This window comes from Chlamydotis macqueenii, chromosome 11 (assembly GCF_036417535.1).
Source record: "Chlamydotis macqueenii isolate bChlMac1 chromosome 11, bChlMac1.mat, whole genome shotgun sequence".
Classification (NCBI taxonomy): domain Eukaryota; kingdom Metazoa; phylum Chordata; class Aves; order Otidiformes; family Otididae; genus Chlamydotis; species Chlamydotis macqueenii.
Genome location: NC_141566.1, coordinates 7,064,326 through 7,083,920, shown reverse-complemented (window position 1 = coordinate 7,083,920; position 19,595 = coordinate 7,064,326). Strand labels below are relative to the sequence as shown.

Here is a 19,595-nt window from a genome sequence, read left to right as displayed (position 1 = left end):
TACAGGAGCTTGAAAAACCACGTGTCTGAGAAAACTCCATGGAAATTGCCAATATCTGCAAACTGTGAAGGTGACAATAATGGGTTTAGACAGTACAAATTTTGCGACAGAGCTCATCTTTTAAACATATCCTAGCAGATGGAGACTACTGGGCTGGGACTTGGAGAACTGGCTGATTTTCCTGGGTTTATTTGCTCAGCCTTGAGTTTCCTTACCTGTGGAATAGAGATGGTCACACTGAACCCCTGGAAAGCTTAACGAGCCCGATGAAGGAGCCAAACACTACCTCTGCTATGGGAGACCAGCATGGTGGAATCGTACCAATTGACACTGCTATCAAGTGCTACCATTACACAAATTATAAATAACAAAAAACAAAATTTCACAAGAGTAGCCTGTGTGTCTGCCATTCCCCTTTATTTGAGTCTCACACTGATTTCCAAGATCTTGTTCTCACAACATGTGAAGAATCATAAAGATCCTAGGCCTGAAAGAAAGAGACTGGAGACATTTTTACCAAATTAAGCTGTCTGAATATTGAAGGAGAAATGAGGCTGAAACAATAGCGAAATGAATGCCAGAACTGAAACATGGGACTTTAGGCTATGTCTAAAGCTTTATTTTTTAAAAGTTTTTTCCAAAACAGTTACTTATCCCTCCATTTGTGAGTTAAAGAGCAGCTTAAGGATGGGAAAAAGTCTGAAAAATCTTCAGATAGATCAAACCTCCCAGCACACATTTCTTCCAAGAGGAGTTAATATAGATATTTAATGCCCAGGAATTCAAAGTGCACTGAAAAAAAGGAGAGGCTAACAGAAATTTCCAGGGCTAACGGTGTTACAAATTTTCACTCTGAAGATCAAACTCTCATAAAAGCAGCCAGCCATCTTTTGGCTATAAGAGAGCAAATAAAATGCAGGCTTTGTGGTCTCAGAGGCTGCTTTGGCAGGAAGATCAGGAAATCTCGCTTCCTGTGAAATCCCGAAACCTAGTTGAGGCAACATCTACCGCCTGTACACACAGAAAAATAAAAACAATGTCAAAACATACTGTGTCTGGCTGGCTAAATCCCCTGAGCTCCCCCTGCCCATGAGTATTTCTGGAATTCAGACCCCATTTTGGCTGCTGATCAAGGAAAGCCTTGGGGCGGCTTCCATGCTTGCAGAAGGAGCTCTTCTGGAGCTGCCTGTGGAGTCTGAGGGTCTCCCTTCTTCTGCTCTAAAAGAAATCTCCTCCTGTCCCTGCTTTTCTCTCCTGGATACTCTCTCTGGAGCTTCAAGTCAGGCAGCTTCTGAAGTACACTTGGTTTTGAAGCACGTGGAGAACTGAGAGCCAAAGGAGATCATGCATGTGCTTAAACCAGTCCCCAAGCCACTTCTGTCCCCAGGGCATCTGCTGACTTTTCTCTTTCGTATGAGCAACCGTTAAAAAGGGATCCTACTTCTCCCAGTTACAAATACCTCTCTAAAATAGGATCATCTAAAATAAGATTATCTGAGCTAATGCTGTTACGCACCAATGGAATATCAAGCTGTATTCAACTGTGTTTTGAAGAAGGTGGTACGGTAGCATCAGGGAGCAGAGAGGGTACGTGACAGTAGAAAAACCCAGGAGGGTGACACCAAAGACAAGAACTGTAAGATGGGGTACTGACAAGTAGGCAACGGGGCAGGGGAGGGGGAGGAATTAGATGGGGACATTCTGTAAGGACTCCACAAGCCAAGGCTGCAAGAAAGGAAGAAATAAGATAATTTGCATTTTTTTTAAGGAAAGCAATTAAATTTCAACTTCTGGAACACTCTTTTCACTAAACTGAGGTGTTGGAAAGTAGTTTGACTGATAGAGTGAACCAGCAAACAACTCCTCTGCACCCCTGTCAGATCTGTGTTTTCCTGCATACACAGATAGCTTGATGATTAGCATGATGTCTGCATCATAATTCTGAGCCGGAGCATCCAAATACATCCCATTTGCATCCAAACCACCGTGTGGATCAGAACTGCGTTGTTAGATGAGTGATACTTACAAGCCCTGGCAAAAGTGCACAGTTACATATTTCTGAGAATGAATAAGCATAAATGAATTCATCGTGAATAAAATCAAACATTGAGTTCACTAATTAGCACCAGATCCTTGAAACTCGGAGGCCAAAAGAAACAACCACCACAAAAATCTGAAGCTGGAATGCCGCCTTAGCTCTGGCTGGTTGGTTAAGAAGCAAAATCAGGCAGCTTTGTCTGCACAGCCAAGTTACCCTGCTCTGACCAAGAGCGCTCCAGTCCCCGCTAACAGTCACAAAGACACTAACGGGCTATGGCACGGGGATAGGATATGACAGACCACAGAATACCTTGGTACCCGCACACCTGTGTGAGCGCAGCACCACACACCGGTGTAACGATACAGTTGAAAAATGAATAATAATGTGTGTGGCCCAGCTTTTTCATGTACGTCGTGTTGGAAATGCTGAGCTGTTTGCACAGCCCTGACTGTTAGCGTAGTGATGAACAGTGACAGCTCAGCATCTGCAAGCAAAATCAGACAGGATATTAACTGACTGACTTTTTTTGTTTAAACAGTGACTCCCATAAAGGAGTCTTGGTGGGCCACCTGCTATCTTGATACAGGATTTAAAAAATAATCAAAAGTTTGCAGTTAGTATTTGATGTATTCAAAATACTTCTTAAAACTCCTTCATCGATAATAATTTTACCAACCTTGAAACTACAACAGATTTAATGCAGAACTATAAGTTTGGATCACATTAAAGTGGTGCACCTTGTGCTCAAATGTTCTCGTAAGGGTTGCTGCTGTAAGAAAAATTAAAGGGGGGAAAAAAAATCAAGCTTGGAATTACCTTGGGGTTTTTTTTCTCCCATTTCCCCACAGACAGACTTATCTCAGATTTCCCCAAGTTTGGCTGGTAATCAGCTCTAGCTGCCCTACACCAGCTCAGGTAGGTTATCTACTGGAAGTACAGCTTGGGCCTACTACATTTTTCTACCACATATCTGTAGCCAGATTTCAGCTTCTAAAGCCAATTCTAGGCCTTCACATCACAGCTACTAAACTTTCTAGACCTCTGTACAAGAAGGAAATGAAAAATTAATCACTCCAGTTGGCCATAAGGGTGCAAACCTAGATACTTTGAGCAGTAGAAGTTTAAGTCTAAGAAGAAAACACAAGGCAAATTTGTGACAAGGTGTTTTCATGGCTCAGTCTGGCAAAATAATGTAGACAAAAAATCTGACAGCCAAATGGTGCAGAAGAGTGAGAATCATGTTCAGCTGATTGTCCCAAACCAAGAAGCTTCTGCTCCAGTGCAAAAGAAGTAGGACAGGCAGCATTAGAGGTGCACAGCTGTCAAATACTCAGCACCTTGGTGATAGGGAAAGGGCTGTTCTGCTGAAACCAAACAAACGGGCATGCCTGCTTGGAATTCCTCTGCCTCCAGCCAGCAAACGCACCGCATCACTGTGGCTGCTAAAACAAACATCATCTGGAGAGAAGCACGAACAGAATGAGGAGGACTGGGAAACGTGGAGTGACTCACTGGCACATTAAGCCTGAAGTGAACTTCTTGCACAGAGATGAGTCAAACTGAATGAATCAACACAGAGAAATAGTTGATCTTTTTGTTAACAATACAGCACTGTTGTACTAACCGTGCTCAACTGCCTGCAGTGCCATGGCTCTGGCACCTCCTGCCTGCTTTTGTTCGCTCTCTCTACTACTCTGGAGTAAGAAAACAGGACTTAAGCCTGCACACATTTAATACCAGCATAGCACTGAATGATCCCTGTGGGCTGAAGACAAAATGCTCACGAATGTCCAAATAGTCCGCATAACTGCCATGTACAGGAAAGCGCTCAAAGGCTGCGTATTGAAAGATTCCCCGGAGAGACTCACAATGCCCAGGGAGTCCTTTCACATCAGCTCACCCTCTCTGACTTGGCCCCAGCTGGGAGAGCTCTCCACTTCCCACAAAAGCAGATCCTTTTTCCTGTTCAGTGCTTTGCCTCTTGCACCCTCTGTAAACTGTTTCTTGAAACCTGGTATTGTCACCCCTGTGTGGATCCAGGGATTGCCGCTGCACTGGTGAACTTGCTTTGTTGGGCAGGAACCACCTTTCATCCTCAGATGATTTCATCTCAAAAAAAAAAAAAAACCACTGAAAAACTGTTAGTGAGTGATTCTTGCCCTCGTTGGGAAATATTATGTTAAAGTGGTGTACAATAAAGACAGGTAAACAAACATATTTCAAGATATCAAAGTGTTCATTGTAAGTATTCCACCTCACCAGAATTCATGAACCACACAGACAGACCCCCCAGCTCCCCACGGGACCGCGGCTCTAGCTCTGCCACAGCTCCCAAGCAGCACGCGCTGACTCTAAAGCTGCACGGCCTCCTGACGGCTGCCAGCCCCACTGAGCCTACGGACCACTGCTGAGCTGAGCCAAGCGGAGCCCAGGTACACTGGGGGATGCCACAGGTAGGGATGGCCAGGGAACTCGGTGTCTCACTTTAAACTGCCTGTGAGTCCTGGAGACATGCCCCATGTCTAAAATTGTGCCGAAGAACAAAGTGTCTTGTGCTGTGGACAGTCAGTAAACACAGCTACTTAGACCCTGCAGCGATTATATGCCTCCAAAAAGTGAGAGAGGCTATAGGAGGCGAATGAGCTGCTGACAGAGAAGAGCCAACAGTTTTAAACTGCCCCGTTCCCCACAGTGCCAAGTTGCTACTTCAGTAGCAGTTGGTAGAGCTTTAAACCACTTCCAACTCACTTGCTAGTGTCCAAGCTAAAACAGCAGCTGCTTGCTGTGGATGGGGAACCAAAGGCCGTAAGGACCCCACAGAGACATAAAAGCTGTTAAAAGTGTATTACGCACCAAGTGTGCGCCTTCCACTGCTACCTATGAGCCTCTCCAACAAGCGAGTTTGGGGCAAAGGTGAGGGAGGCAGTGAACTTAGCTTATTTGGTCATCCATCAGCTGGACACCACTACACCATCTTTGCAACAATCCCACTAAACACCAAAATCTCTTCCTAACACTCATCTGAACAAGCAACAAGACAACCTACAGCAACACAGCAACAGCACCTAATCCAGAAAACATTCTACTCAATTTCATGGGCATAACATCATTTTACATTTGCAATGACTTTCATCCCAAACAATCTAAAAATATATTGAAAATTCTACTAATGCATTCCTTGATTAACTTGCTTTACCCAAATACTGAACTTGTTTGCAGGATAAGAGTGCACATCAGCATTTTTTTACAATTTTGGACTATAAGAAAAGAATACAATATCCTAATTCTGGGATTGCCTGTGAAAGGCACCATGAAATCCTGAGTGACCACATTAAGTATAGACCAGTTAAATACATTTCCCTATAGTTTGTTACAGAAACCAGTTCTGAGCTGGCATGCAAAGCTTTCAGCCAAATATTTTATATAGCTTCTAACACTCTATATTTGTCTTTGGAAATTGGCAGTTTGCATTGACCATCAGTGAACCTTACTATTCAAGCAACCACATTTTCAGCTCCTAACTATGTATTTGGCTAGTTCCAAAAACTGAGAAACATATGAAAAGATTCCTCCGCAGGCTTTAGAAAACTTGATCATATTTGTCCAGATCTAATATTTTTTTTCTGACACCATACTAGGACCAAGCACAATGAAACTTTGCAATAAGGGTGATGAGCTACAAACTTAGTGGAAGATCAATTGCAATCCACAACTTTTATTTCAGTGGAATAACAGCCAAGATTGAGGCTGTTATTACCTGGATTAGGCTTCGGGCTTTTTTTTTTTTCCAATGTGACATCTCATAAAAGAACATTAACAAAGCACAGGGACAGCAGTGTGCCAAGGCAGAGCCTTTGCTTCCCCTTGCAAAATGTGGGGGAGTGAAGGCGAATGTGACAGCAGCACAGGAGAGTGCTACCCCAAGTAGCTTGTGAAACAGCCCAGGTGCTTTAGCTGGACCCAGCAGCTCAAAACCCTGGACAGACCTCTTTCCCCACGTCAGGGGCAGGTTTTATGGCCTGCACTGAGCTCTATGCCTCTTTGGCTAAATCCCCACTGATACTCAAGCCAATTGTTAAAAAAATAAAAGCTATTTCATTCCAAAACAGCTTTCATTCAGAAAGCAAACTATCTCCTACAGGCCAAATGACCACGTGAGGACTGGGGGAAGCCATTCCAATGACCCATTTGTCCAGAAAGACAAACATGTCAAACTCCAAACAGATTTCACCTAAAATTAATCTCTGGCTAAAAATATGACTGTTACTGCAACCGATGTCTTAGATTCATTTTAACTGCCAATAATCACAACCAAAGTAGCATATAAAATTTCTGAAGACTGCAAAGTATTACTAGTTGCACTAATCCACTTAGGAACGCATCACAGGGCTGAAATAACAGGTTGAGGAATATAATCTGTATATTTATCAAGTGTAGAGACCTAACTGAAGAGTAACAAGAAAGAAGAATGTGTTGAAGAAAAAAACTCCTGTTCCTTGTAAACCAGGTGGAGATCCACCAGGAAAGAAGAGATGGTACACTACATGAAAGAAGCTTCATCTGCCCAGCCTTTATCTGCCCAGCTTTTACCGCCTCTCTCAGACTTCCAAGTTTGTTTCAACTGCATTAGATGCTGGAGGATTTGGGGGAAAAACAAATTAGCATATATCAAACCATGTAAACTGATTTATTTTTTTTTTTTTGTCAATTCAAGTGCCAGTCCTCCTACCTTCATCAGGACTCATTCTTAGCCCTTTTGCTCATTCTGATAGCATCCTCACCCTTTATCTAAGGCAGACTTACTTTCTAAATATTAATTCCCTCTCACAGACACTGCTACAAATTTCAAAGGAGGAAGAGTCAATATGGGATGGAAATGCTAACTGAAATCCAATAGGAATTGTGTGCCTTTGAAAATGCACATTTCCACCGGAGTAACGTGAGACAAACCGTGAGGGATACAACCTTTTGGAGAGGGAAAAGGAGAAAGTGCAAATTGCCAGCTTCACTGTTGACCTATTTTTTTTTCCCCCTGTACGAATCAGGACTTATCCATACATTTAACTATCAGCATTCACATCTTAAGTCTCAAGACACAACTTTCCTTGCCTTCCACTGTGCATTTTCACTTTCTGTAATCCCATACTGTATGCAAGAATAGAGCCCTCTACAGTCTGCTGTAGCAAACCATTATCAAAAAGCACCGCTCAGTTTTTGCAGCAGAAAATTTTGTCCCATTCCTTAGCTGGGAGAATGTCAAAGGAAAAACAGAATGTATCTTCATGGTGGTTTAAAGCACAAACACTAACATGCATTGTCCCATTCTCTTCTCCCTTTATAATCTACTCCAACAGGATATGTCAGTGGAGTAATAAAAAAATATTTATTTTAAATACAACCAAATCTCTCAACAGGGAGTGATTACAGAAACAAACCTCAGGTTGCTTATACAAAAACTGAGCACATCAAGTTCTCAAAGAGCATTTACTGCCAGATTTCTAGCTGAACATTTTTTAAAAGCCAATGTGCATTTCTATATTTCTCATTTTTATATGTTAATATATAAACAATTTGGTTAATCAGTAAGGAAGAGGACATTTTTCCTCTTGCTATAATTAGACAGGAAGAGGTTCTTAATTCCTTTTTCAATAGTTCATGTTTATACCTCTGAAGGAAAAAAAAAAACATGACCAATTTTCACCCATTTGGTATTTCAGCCAGGATTGATTTTTTTCACTTTTGTATTCAGAGTGGTACTCCAGTCTAAAGGCACAAGCATTTTGTTCAGTGCTGCTGCTGAAATACAAAGACAGAATTTCAAAGTACCCACCAGACTCAGCTCACTTTGGAAAGGTGGAGGGGAGGGCTCAGCATGGCACTTACTTTTTACTTTTCAGGCAACCGTAGAATCCAGCCATGGTCCTTCCTGGGAGGCGTGTGTACATTTAATTCATCCTTGTGTGTGGATGCCAGCACAAAGATTCTGCAGCTTTGTATCCCGCTCACCAAATGCCCACACATGCACACAAGAAAGCCAGCATGCCGACGCAATTACTAGCCAGATAAAGTTCCTGATCTGAGGCCCTCAGACTCTGCTGAACTGGGTCCAAGGAGGGCTGTGCCTATTCCATAAATGGTTATGAATTGTTAACTCCCCCTTTTCCTGTCTCCTTCCAGCTCTTGGTAAGCACAGCATCCTAAGTGTAAAATACCATCTGGCATTTGATTCTGTCTCCCTGTGGGACTAATGAGAGGTTTGGTTGTAATTAGGATGTGAAGAAGCCCTGAGGAGATTAATTGTTATTGTTATTTTTTTAGACAGAGAAAGGCTACAGAATATACTTGCAACATCTTTGAAATAACCACTAAAAACTGTAGTAATTTTCCAGCACATAAGGGGTGCATGGGACCTTCCAGAACAGGCATTATCCCATCTCACTGTAAATCACAATCTATTCTAACAAGCTATTCTGCACATTAACAGAAAAAAAAAAAAAAACAAAAAACCAACCACATAATACATCCCTGCAATATTGCAAGGTCAGGCAAAAAGCTCTGGAGTTTAAAGTAGCCAGCACACCCACATGAGAAAAGTACTGCCTGGTGATGCCCTCTGACAATACACTAACTGTTGTTACTCACTACCACAGCTAAGGAGGCCCCCACCGGGTGTGGGAGGAGGAAAATGGCAATGGTTTAATGCTGGGGAATGTAAACCTCAAGTAGGTTCATTTACAGGAGTGACCCAGGCCCTGGGGACAACATAGCTGCACACATTTGTGACATTACACTGCACTAAATTCATATGGAAATGAATCCTCATCACAGCTGTTAATGCCCTCTGTTGAGGTAAGAGCAGAGAGGTGATGCAAGAGGTCTCTTGTGCTGCTTGCACACAACTAGGGAGTATCAGCAGCCAGGAACAAAGTGTTAGCCCGTTCCTGGAGTCGTATGTCTTGGTAAGAATCTCAGCTCTTGATTAAAAAAAAAATAAATGCATGCATATTTAAATGTAGTAAGCTCATAACTCTCATAACTGCAAAGGAAAGATTGACACTCATTCCTAAAACATCAGAAGAAAACCACATTTATTTGTATTTCTCAGCTAGTGTATAATATTTAAATACTTGGGTCTGGCAAGCCAGTAAGAGGGAGTATTATAAGAGTATTTTTATATGAGTTCCTCTTAAAGGCATTAAGTAGCAAGATCAGATCTAAGATGGAGCAGTTCTTCTAGCATACCAGGAGAAAAAAAATATTTTAACACCTTTCCCATAAGAAAGACATGAAGTTTGAGAAATGCACCTCTGGTCAGAGTCCCATATCTGACTCAGCTACAGCAGTTTCATAACAGTGCAGAACTTTGAAATCTATGAACAGACCACTCAATTTCTCTCTTTTCTATAAAGCCCCTTACACAACAGAAAGCCATGACATAAATAATAAATGACAACAAGTGCAAGGGCCATGACAAACAGAAAATAAATCATATTCTAATCTAGTTTCCCACTTAGCAGGAAAGAGAGAGCCTCTAGAAGCAGCCAACTTCAATGCCATCTACAGAAGAACTGCAAATCAAACCTGACCTCAAGCAGATACACTTTCTCTCTCTTGGGAAAAGACAAAGAAGCAAAAATACAGTAACGTTAGTTGAACTTTTACCCAAATTAGTTTTGTTGTTATGCTGAATTACTGCATTTGTCACGATGACTTCATGCTGAACTCCTAATCCTAACAGAAAAAGCCTAGCTAGAGAGCACTAGTCTCCACTTATCAGAGAAAGCTCACAGGAAAAAAAAAAAAAAGTCAAAATCAAGGCTCTGTGTTATTAGATAAAAACCACCAAGAAGGAATTCCTGGACATCAGTGGAGAAACCTTCTGACTGGCTTAATGTACAAAATCTTGGACGTAGGACTGCATCTGAAATCTGCCTGGCATTTAGTTCAGAAAATGCTGCCAATGGAAACATTTATAGTAAGAAACAAAGATCTCATGAGAAATTCACATTTGTATTTAAAAGCAAGAAAGATCAAATGGCCTTCCAGTGGGAAGGCCCAATCCCTACAGTCAGTGGAAGGGTGTAATCCTGATGGCTTTGGAAGAATTTCATCATGTTAACTGGTGCAGAATATGGCCCACAAGCTTCAAATGATCAGATTTTTTGCTAACATGAAGCAGATTCCCTGTCTCCTTACCTCCTCAGATGGTTTGACTTCAGAATATGTTTCCTTTTATTATTCTTTTTTCTTTCATGTATTTTTGTCTTTAAGTTGCTTACTTGAACATGAAAATCTTCATCTGTGGGTTCCATTTAGGTCAAACAGTCCTGTTCCCAGGAACCTGCAGTTTAGCAACTCACATTGCACCATCTAGAAACCCCTTGACTTTCGAAGAAGCACAGGCTAGTAAACAGTCATTAAAAATAATTACCTCACCTCAGGATTGAACCCTTTTTGATTCTCTATCTCCGTATCAGTCTCCAAGCCACTTCATGACAGCACTTACAATTCACTGCTCTGCCTCTTTATTGCTAGCACAGCTCCAAGCAGCTACACACTGAGCTTTTTGGGTACAGATCTGAAATCTTAGATGCTGATAAACATCACGGTTCTATGTCGACAGGTAAATCAGTGCAGGTAAGCAGTTACGTACTGAACCTCAGGTCTGACAGGCAAACAGTTGCTGTGCTGACATTAGCTCTTCACTTGTCAAGGGCCAAAGCGAATGGGCTGCTCCGCTGCCAGTTAATTAATGAAAGCTGTTTTCAGCTTGGAAAGTACATCAAATAACCACAGAATACAGACTTTGGCAAAATAAAGATGGTTCTTTAAAGATAGGGAAGACAGCAAGTTTAAACACCTGGAAGTTGAATCAGATCTGGATTTCCTCTAAAGTTTGTGGCTTGGCTTGACTGAAACAGCCCTGACTAGGCCCACTTTCAGTTGAAAATTATGGTTTTCCCTACTGACTTCTTCAAATTCAGTGTCACAGCTTTCCCTCAACAGCCCAACATTGCACCACCTCCCTGTGATCGCTGCACATCCAAACCCACCTCGCTTCAGCTTCTGGGTCTGCAGGCAGAACAAGCAGTCCAGGTGGCAAGCTGCCCTCCCGCAGCAGCACCGGCAGCGATGAAGAGGTAGCAGCAGAGCTCCCAGCGCCTGGTAAACTTCCCAACAAGTTTCTTAATTTCTCCAAGGAGAATTAGGGAGGCAAGTCTGAGCAAGGCCCAGCAACTCAATCATTGAGAAATGCTGGCACTGAAATATAGCTCCAAAAATCAGCGAGTTACTTGTTTCACAGGGACTTTCACCTGTATCATGGCAAAAAGAGGCCTCTTCAACCTAAGCAACCAAGAGTAGCTAGTAATCCCATGGGGAAAACTCAGTGTAAGCTAAAAAACAGTAGCATATTTCCTCAGTCACTTCCTACACACACACACGTACACAGGGTACGTGCCAGCAGCCTGACGGCAGAGGTGTTAGGAGCTACACACACTATCAGCCATTCAAATGTGTTTCATGTTCGACAGATCTACTGCTTTCTTGTAACCTCTTGCAATTAAATCTCTGAGGGCTAACGGTGTCCTCGCCTCCCCAGCTCTCAGATAGCAAACACTTCACACATCGCAAGATGGCCATTCAAAGCTGGCTTACGGGCAATCCCCGTGCAAAGCAGCAGGGACGGACCAGATGTCACACAGTTAGGAAATCCCACTATTCACAAACTGTGTTTAAACATGGATGTTTGATTTATTTTTTTTAATTTATTTTCAGAAAGAGTTGAAGGTTTCAAGTGACTTTTTCACCAAACAAATGTAGGAGTTGGAGTAGAAATTCTACATCAAACCGATAGACGGCAGCATTTCAGATTTCCTATATATTTTGGTGTCTCTGGACTGACTTCTTGTTAACAAGGCAGATTTTGGTCTCCCATTTTTAGCCTTTATCCTCTACCAAAATCCAGTCTACTTCCCTCTCTCCTAATCACTGCCACAAAGGTCACATTTCGACTGCATTCCTCTGGTAGGTTTTGCCATTGCAAAAAACACAGCGTCTATCAGGTGAGAATTGACTGAAGGAAGTTTGCAGCTCCCCCGCTCACCATTGTGATGAGGTGAGCTGTCACATACTGATCTATACGCACTCAGATTTTATATAACGAAGATTCTGTGTATTTCTTATAGGCGTGTTCCATTTGTACCACTAGCACCATTTTGCACTTTTCAGTTATTTTGTCTCTCTCCACCTTTCCCAGCTACTTTCAGCCTGAGCACCATGTGCCCTCCTGCATCCCGTAACGCAGCTGAAGCGATGCAGCTGAACAGACCCTCCCCTCCTTTTAGGGCAGGGCTGCACACCCTCAAACAACTGACATTTGCTAGTCATTTGTCTAACTCTAAAAAAGTAACCCTGTCAGTGTCTGGACATCAAATGAGGAAGTTGGGGCAAATCCAGCAGAATCTAAGTCTAGCTTCCAGTTCTTGTGTCTTACCGTTGAGCAATGAAGCCTAGGTGAACTGAGAACTTTCAGACTAGATTTTATGCTGCACTTGATCATGCCTGAGTATTTATAAAAATCTGCCATTCCAGCTGAACTGCATGTAAAGCACTCCTTCCATTATAACCTGGAATAAACCCTCCACAAAAATCTAACTGTAACATCTCTCATCCCATACAACAATTCTCTCTGCCTTTGGCACGTGGATTGTTTACCTGCGCGCTAACATAAACGTGACTCTCAGGAAACACTTTCCTGAAGCAGAAACGGATTCAGCTTTCTTACAAGTGAGATTTCCAGGCTGGCAGATGGGCCTGGCTTGGAAATTTTCAGTGAAAACCCTTCAATACTACAGAAACAATTAAATATGCATCCCTATTAAAAGCTGCAGGGCTTTAAACTAACAGGGTTGGAATCAAATACAGTACTCTGCAGAAAACAAAGAAGTGGAGATAAGAGGATTTCTGCCTTGCGGAGTTCATACATCCATCTGTGATTAACATTAGGAAGAAAATGAGGGTCAAAGCCTATCTCTGAAACTGAAAGTAGAGAGTGTAGCCAAGGGCCTCTATGCAGTATATCAGCTTTTTATTCATGCATATAAGCCTGAAGAATATGCCATGATACTTGCTCTGGAGTCTAATTACTGTATGTTGCTCTAATTATGTCTATTTTTACACTTCGTGTACAATGTGTGGGATTTGGGGGATCTTTATTGCTGTTATGCCCTGTTACAGGACTTCCTGCAAGCTCCTTCAATAAAAAGAATTTTTCAAAGAAAGCAGCAATACATATAATCCCTTTGATTCCAGTGTTCGGTAATTCTGAGTCTGAATCATTTCTTGCAGTTTACCACAAATACAGTCTGGATCTCTGAGGAAAGAGTGAAGATATGGTATGGGGTATCCACCGCATTACTGAACTCTAAAACATGGCCAAAAAGATACTGGTATGCTAAATTTGTCCTTTGTGTCCCCACAGTCAAACATGAACTCTTCCTGGATTATCTGCAGATGAAGGTCAGGCCATGTGTCATTCAAAAGGTAATTTCCCCTAGATTTGCAAGAAGATCACAGATGTAACCTCAGGCTTCAGTGCCAGGAAATATCAATTGCCAAACAAATAATACAGGTAAAGAGAGAGAAGTGTTTGTTTGACATTTTTTTTTACAAATCTACAAGGATTGATTTGCATATAAATATGTCATTTATTTATAGAGAAAGTGACAGCATCCCCGTAGACATAGACAATATGTACCAAGTGTTGGAACAAGCTGCCCAGGGAAGTGGTGGAGTCACCATCCCTGGAGGCGTTCAAAAAACGCGGAGATATGGCACTTCGGGACTTGGTTTAGTAGGCATGGTGGTGTTGGCTTGATGGTTGGATTTGATGATCTTATGGTCTTTTCCAACCGTCATGATCCTGTGACTCAATGTAGCCAGGATGTGCTGCCTCTCATGTATCTGCATTTTTCATCCAAGATCATAAATCTAAAATCTAAGATTTTAGTGACTCTGAATGAAAAGCAGATTATTTTTGACACAGTGGAAGAGCTTGGTATTTCCTGTGAAAATACTAGCACGGTCAATATTTTATATACTGGGAAACTGTGGTTCTTTTGTCTAAGGGGGGGTAGTGCAGAAGTTGAACAAGAGAGCTCTATTTCTACACATTCTGACTTAAGAAAATATCATGTTAAAAATATAAAGTTTCAACAACACAACTTTTCCTCTTCAGTGTCCAGGCAGGCACCACTATACAAGACCACCTGGAAAGAAATGTGAGAACACAGTATGTAGCTACAGGCACATGGACCAGTGCCTAGTCTAGATGTTGAATATCAGAGGTAACAGTTACTGAGTTTAAACAAATATCCTGAGATTATGTGAATAATGAATTGAGTTTTCTACACCCCATTCTTCCCAAATTCTCCTCTAGGGATAGATCCAGTCAATGTCCTTTCAACACTCTTGCCAAGCTCCCTTGGAGACAGATCAGACCGACCTTGCCACTCATGCTTGTGCTGTGGATAGCAATCGAGTTTCATGACTTCCCACATACATTAGTTTTGCACTAATGTAGGCCCACCTCTTCAACAGAATTACTCCTGATTTGTTTGTACAGGTATAAGCAAGAGGAGAACCAGGGACTCACACGTCTGCAATAATATTGCTAAAACCATCAACATCCTGAATTTCAGCTGCAACTCAAATAAAAATTCAAAAGCGAAGTTCATCTCTGATACCATCTCACTGGCTGTCGGCTGAAGTAATAATACAGGAAATCACAGAAGCGCAGTTCTGGGGAAAAGGCTGTCTGACTCCAGTGCCTGCAAACACAAGGCTAAAGATAAAGTGACCATTAACCTTCAGAGAAGGGCAGAGAGGTCCCAGAATGTCCTGCCTGAAAGTTTTATTGCTCCAAGGGGAAATGAACAGAAAAATAAAAGTCAAAACTGCACACTCTGGACATTTAACTCAAGTTAGTAGGCAATGGTAACATCTCGCTTTCTTTGTTAGCCTTCCTCTGTATAAAGGCACAAATACAGTACCTGGTTCATCCCACAAACTGCAAAATAAGTAGAAAGTAGTGAGTAATAATAAATTTACTCCTACCACTTGATATCTGCAAGATTAATCACAAGAGACCTGTGTCTCTCAGCACAGAATATAATATTGCTCCATACTGCAGATACAGCTGGGAGAACTGAGGCACAGTAATTCAGTGACTACTCCAGAAACCATAAATAGCAACTGAGTCCAAACTTCCTGGTGTCTGGAACTATGTTTTAGAGTCTTTCCCCATCCTCCCTCGCTCAATAAGGACAGCCAGAAAAACCCTACAAGAATAGGCACCCTATAAATATCCAAGATAACTTTAAGTTCACTAGCCAGCCTTCAGCCGTGGGAACTCTTACAGAATCACTGGCATCAAAATGCTGAGTTAAATCAGAAATCAATGACTGCACTACATGATTTGGCCCAGCCTGCCCAGAGCTTTAAAACCACCACATAATAAAAAATACCTCAGACTGAGCCAATTTCACCAGAACAGACCCACAGCACAGCAGAATCCTTACATGGCACTCCAATGCCTTACTCAGATTCAAGTTCTGGGAATCTTTAAATATCCCAGTGTGTTACAAATTGTCTCTTAAGTATGCTGGAGCTGTTCCCACCATAACGGGAAGGGAAAATATCTAATAAATATCCAGAGGCAGGAAATAAGCTAATTGCAGAATATTTTTACCTAAAACTGTTGAATAAACTACAGTTCTGTGTCACTAAGTCACATAATCACATGCTTAAACTGGATCTCTGCTTAGTCCTTCCCATTTCCAACAGAGCAACCACAGAGCTGGGCATACACTTAAACAATGCACTGAGCTGACGGATCTATCTATCCTCACAGGATCAGCGGTATCTGAAAAAGCTACAGCTAAGAGTCAGGACAAACATAAGTCCATTGCTTCAGTATCCTTCTGCTTTACAACAGGGATTAGGGAATACCTACAGCTTTCCTAGGATAAATGCCGCGCTCAGCCTTACCGCTCCAGCCCCCACTGCTAGCCTTTAAACAGAACATACTTGAGATCCACTGGTATTGGTTTCAAGTATTAAATCCTTGCTACTGAGCAGTTCCTTCCATCGAGGTAGTTTCCACACAGTGAAATACCAGCCGACGCTGCAGGTCTGAATAGGAAGAGGAGCAGTTGTCACCGTGCACCATATAGCTGAAAAGTCACCTACCCCTTCTACAGGTTCTGTCAGCACCTACACAAGAACACAAACTCAGATCCTCTCACGAAACAGCTCCTTTGAATGCAACATAGAGGTTAATATAGCTGCTACTGTCTGGCATGGTACTAATTGAGTCCTCAAGGGACTCTATAGATTGCCCAGAGATAAGCTGGTGTGAAGTCTAAAGAGTAACTATGCTTGTTCTGTACTCAGAGAGCTCCCTTTGCTCATGAAAATAGCAAGCAAGGCCTCCATCTACTGAGGACTATTCATATGTAATGTGTGTAAGACTAGATAGTACTTAAAAGCAACTAAAGGTTGATGAGCTAAGTTACAAGATGGATTTGCACTGCTTTCTTGATTACACAATACCTAATATTTTCTCATTGTGGATGAGATTTAACATTTCATGAAGGCAACTGCTAAACACTAATAAGACTTCTGGATATTTTTCCTAGATTGTGCAAAGTTTCCTCACCATGAATTTGTATGTAACTGCTAAATATAATGGGATATTAGTAAAAAAACATCCAAAGGAAATGCCATTGAATGTTGCAGAATAACCACTGGTCATCAGTAAAAATGGTATTAGTCATGATATGACCAAGCTTTTATTTTGATCAGAATCGGTTACAAAACCAGCAAATGCATTATCTCTGACTAGTCCCATACACACTACAAATGTAACACCCCTTCCACCAAAATGAAAACCTGTTCAAAATCTGCAATATTTTTCCTTTGGAGGAATGAAGGCACGTGACTGTGCTGGCGCTGTATAATGTCTAGTAGAATAAAATCTAAGTCACACCCTGTGACTGTTTTTTATCCCTCTTGTAACTGCAGAATGAGGAGCAGTGGCAATGGCCATAGTTTGAGGGACAGTAGAGCAGAAGAAATGTGACCACCGGAATCAAAGCATATAAATTGCTTGTATTCATTTTTTTTCCTCTAATCCAGTCAACAAAAGTTGTGGTGGTATAGTTTACAACATAGTTTCTTCAGACTTATTGCAATAATAATGGCTGGTTTGCTCCTTTTTCCCCCTCTTTCCTCTATTTAACATGATTTTATACTGCTTTGCATTAAAAAGATAATCTAAAACCATTTGCATAGTCTCAAAGCTTCCCAAATCAACTAAAGCAAGAACTTCTGAGATAAATGATAGAACTTCCTTGACTCAGATTTCTTGCTTTAAGCTGATTTATTGTAAGAATCTTAACATTTTAATGCATTTTTTGTACAATAAGATATCATTTTTAATTATTGCAGAACCCACAGCTTTAGGAGTTTAACTGTAATTAAATCCACTCTTCAGTCAGCACAGTAGCAACAAAGTGATAATGTACTAAAGATAGATCCAAAATAAGAAAATAAGCATTAAAAAAAAAAATGCTTAAAGAAGGACAAGCTGGTAGTTAACAACAGGTGTACAAACAGTTCTTCTGCTCACTGTATTGCTCTTGAACTCTTAAGAGCACACAAACACCTCGCATTGTGGTTTTGAAATTTACTCTGACATGGAATAGCTGCATGCTATGTCTTTTTCAAAGGACCAAAATCTTTAAAAATTTATAGCTTTATGCATATCTAAATAAGGTCTGTCTTAATATACCTGCAAAGAAAGAACAAAGGATTTTTGAAAGAACTTTCATTAGTATTGTACACAAGGCAATTCTGAAATGGCATCTCCCGCTGCGTTTACTCTCCTAACGCCCAGGAGGTTTTCTAAGCCCCATCCTTTGTAACATTGTGTTCACATCTCCCTTTTTTTCAACTAAGGTTTTAAAAGTCAGTTATAGAAATCCACCAGCTCCCTATGAGGTGTTAAATCATTTGCTGGCAGACTTAGATACAATGTATAGATTGAAAAAGCAACAATATCAAGCAAGCACCATTCATATACACTCCCTGCTTGTAGCATGTTCCTGGGTAACATATATTACAGGTCTATAGTTTAAATGTACAGAGAAACTCTTGGATCATTTCTCAAACGTCAAGTAAACCACACAGCCTACCTCCCCTGCTTTCTTTCCCTTCCCCTTTCACTTCCTCCTACTGAGATAATGAAACGTATCCTATGAAAAAACAGAGGGTACATTCAGGAGAACTCAGAAATCCTGACACCGCTTTGAAAGAAAATAGGATGAGAGAACGCATCTTCTCTAAACCTTCCCCCTCCTGTCATTACCAGTGCTTAGGAATATACAAAGAGTTTCTTGAATCATAGGGATAAAATTTATCCTGATATTGCAAGGAAGAGCCTTAGACCCCTGTTATCCGGCTCAGCCACATGCAGCAAGTCAGCAACAGGCCTGGGAAGAGATGCTGGTTTGCCAGACACCATGATTCAGGGTGAGACAAACATTCCCAGATGGCAGGGTAAGGGCTGCAGCTCCCACTCTCCTAAGCTAGGAATCTTTAAAAAAAAAAAAAAAAAAAAAAAAAGTCTTGGCACTCAAAAGAGCAAAAGAGAGCTAAGACTGGCAAAGAACCAGACAAACTACAGCAGTAGCAGCATTAATTAACTCCTTATGCGCTGGCAGGTATGCTTCCCACTTAACCTAGCGGAACACAAAAATGGTCTTCTGAAGTGTAAACTGGGAGAAAGGAAAGAGTACACTTGACTGCGAGCTACTGTAACATTTTCTGGTAAATTATAGCAATAATACTTAACAGACTTCTGTGAATGATGGTAGCCTCTTCTTACTAGTAAATATCAATTAAATTTAAGAAATGCATTTTCAGCAGAAAGAAGAAAGGGCTGGAACAGCAGACGAAAAGCCAAAGAATGGCAGCGAAAGTAGGAGAGACTGTGTAACTCCTTGACGTACCATTTTGCTGAGGTTAGCTCTAGAGAGGATGTCAAAGTTGTAAGCAAATTAAGTATGTGCTCTAACCTCCATTTTCCCCCACAGGCTTTTAAGCAGCAATTTAAAAAGAAGCTGTGAAATCAGATCCTCATTACCTCCTACAGTTTTAAGAGCTTAGAGTAGTGCAGCCACCCCAAATTAAGCATTCCTGAGTCAGCAAAACTATGTGATGGCTTAAACTAGCAGGTAGACTGGAAATAATATTTGGTGCTCTCTTAATTTTCAGTTGCTGAATCATTAAACATCCTGCTTTCAAAGCTATGTGGCTGAGTATGTATTTTGGCAGGTTTGCCTGGTTTTGGTTGGTCAGAAGAATGTTCAGAGTCTTGCATGATCGCTTGGCTGTGCGAGCTATGACCTGATGAGGCCTCATGAGATTTATGGAGGGAACTGCAACAGCCAGCCGGAGTGAGAAAGGAATAGTAGTTAAAACGATCCTAGCT

The 19,595-nt window shown here is 41.4% G+C and overlaps 1 protein-coding gene across 2 annotated transcripts in view; it reads right to left on the bottom strand.

Moving 5' to 3' along the window:
* KIAA1210 (KIAA1210 ortholog) overlaps window positions 1-8,035 on the bottom strand; it is a 43,227-nt gene extending 35,192 nt beyond the window's left edge. For both annotated transcript variants that reach the window (XM_086756652.1, XM_086756654.1), the window contains exon 1: window positions 7,925-8,035. In XM_086756652.1, coding sequence (XP_086612778.1) covers window positions 7,925-7,986 — 62 coding nt within the window. In that variant the 5' untranslated portion in view covers window positions 7,987-8,035. The remainder of the gene's footprint in view (window positions 1-7,924) is intronic.
* Window positions 8,036-19,595: the final 11,560 nt, after the last annotated feature.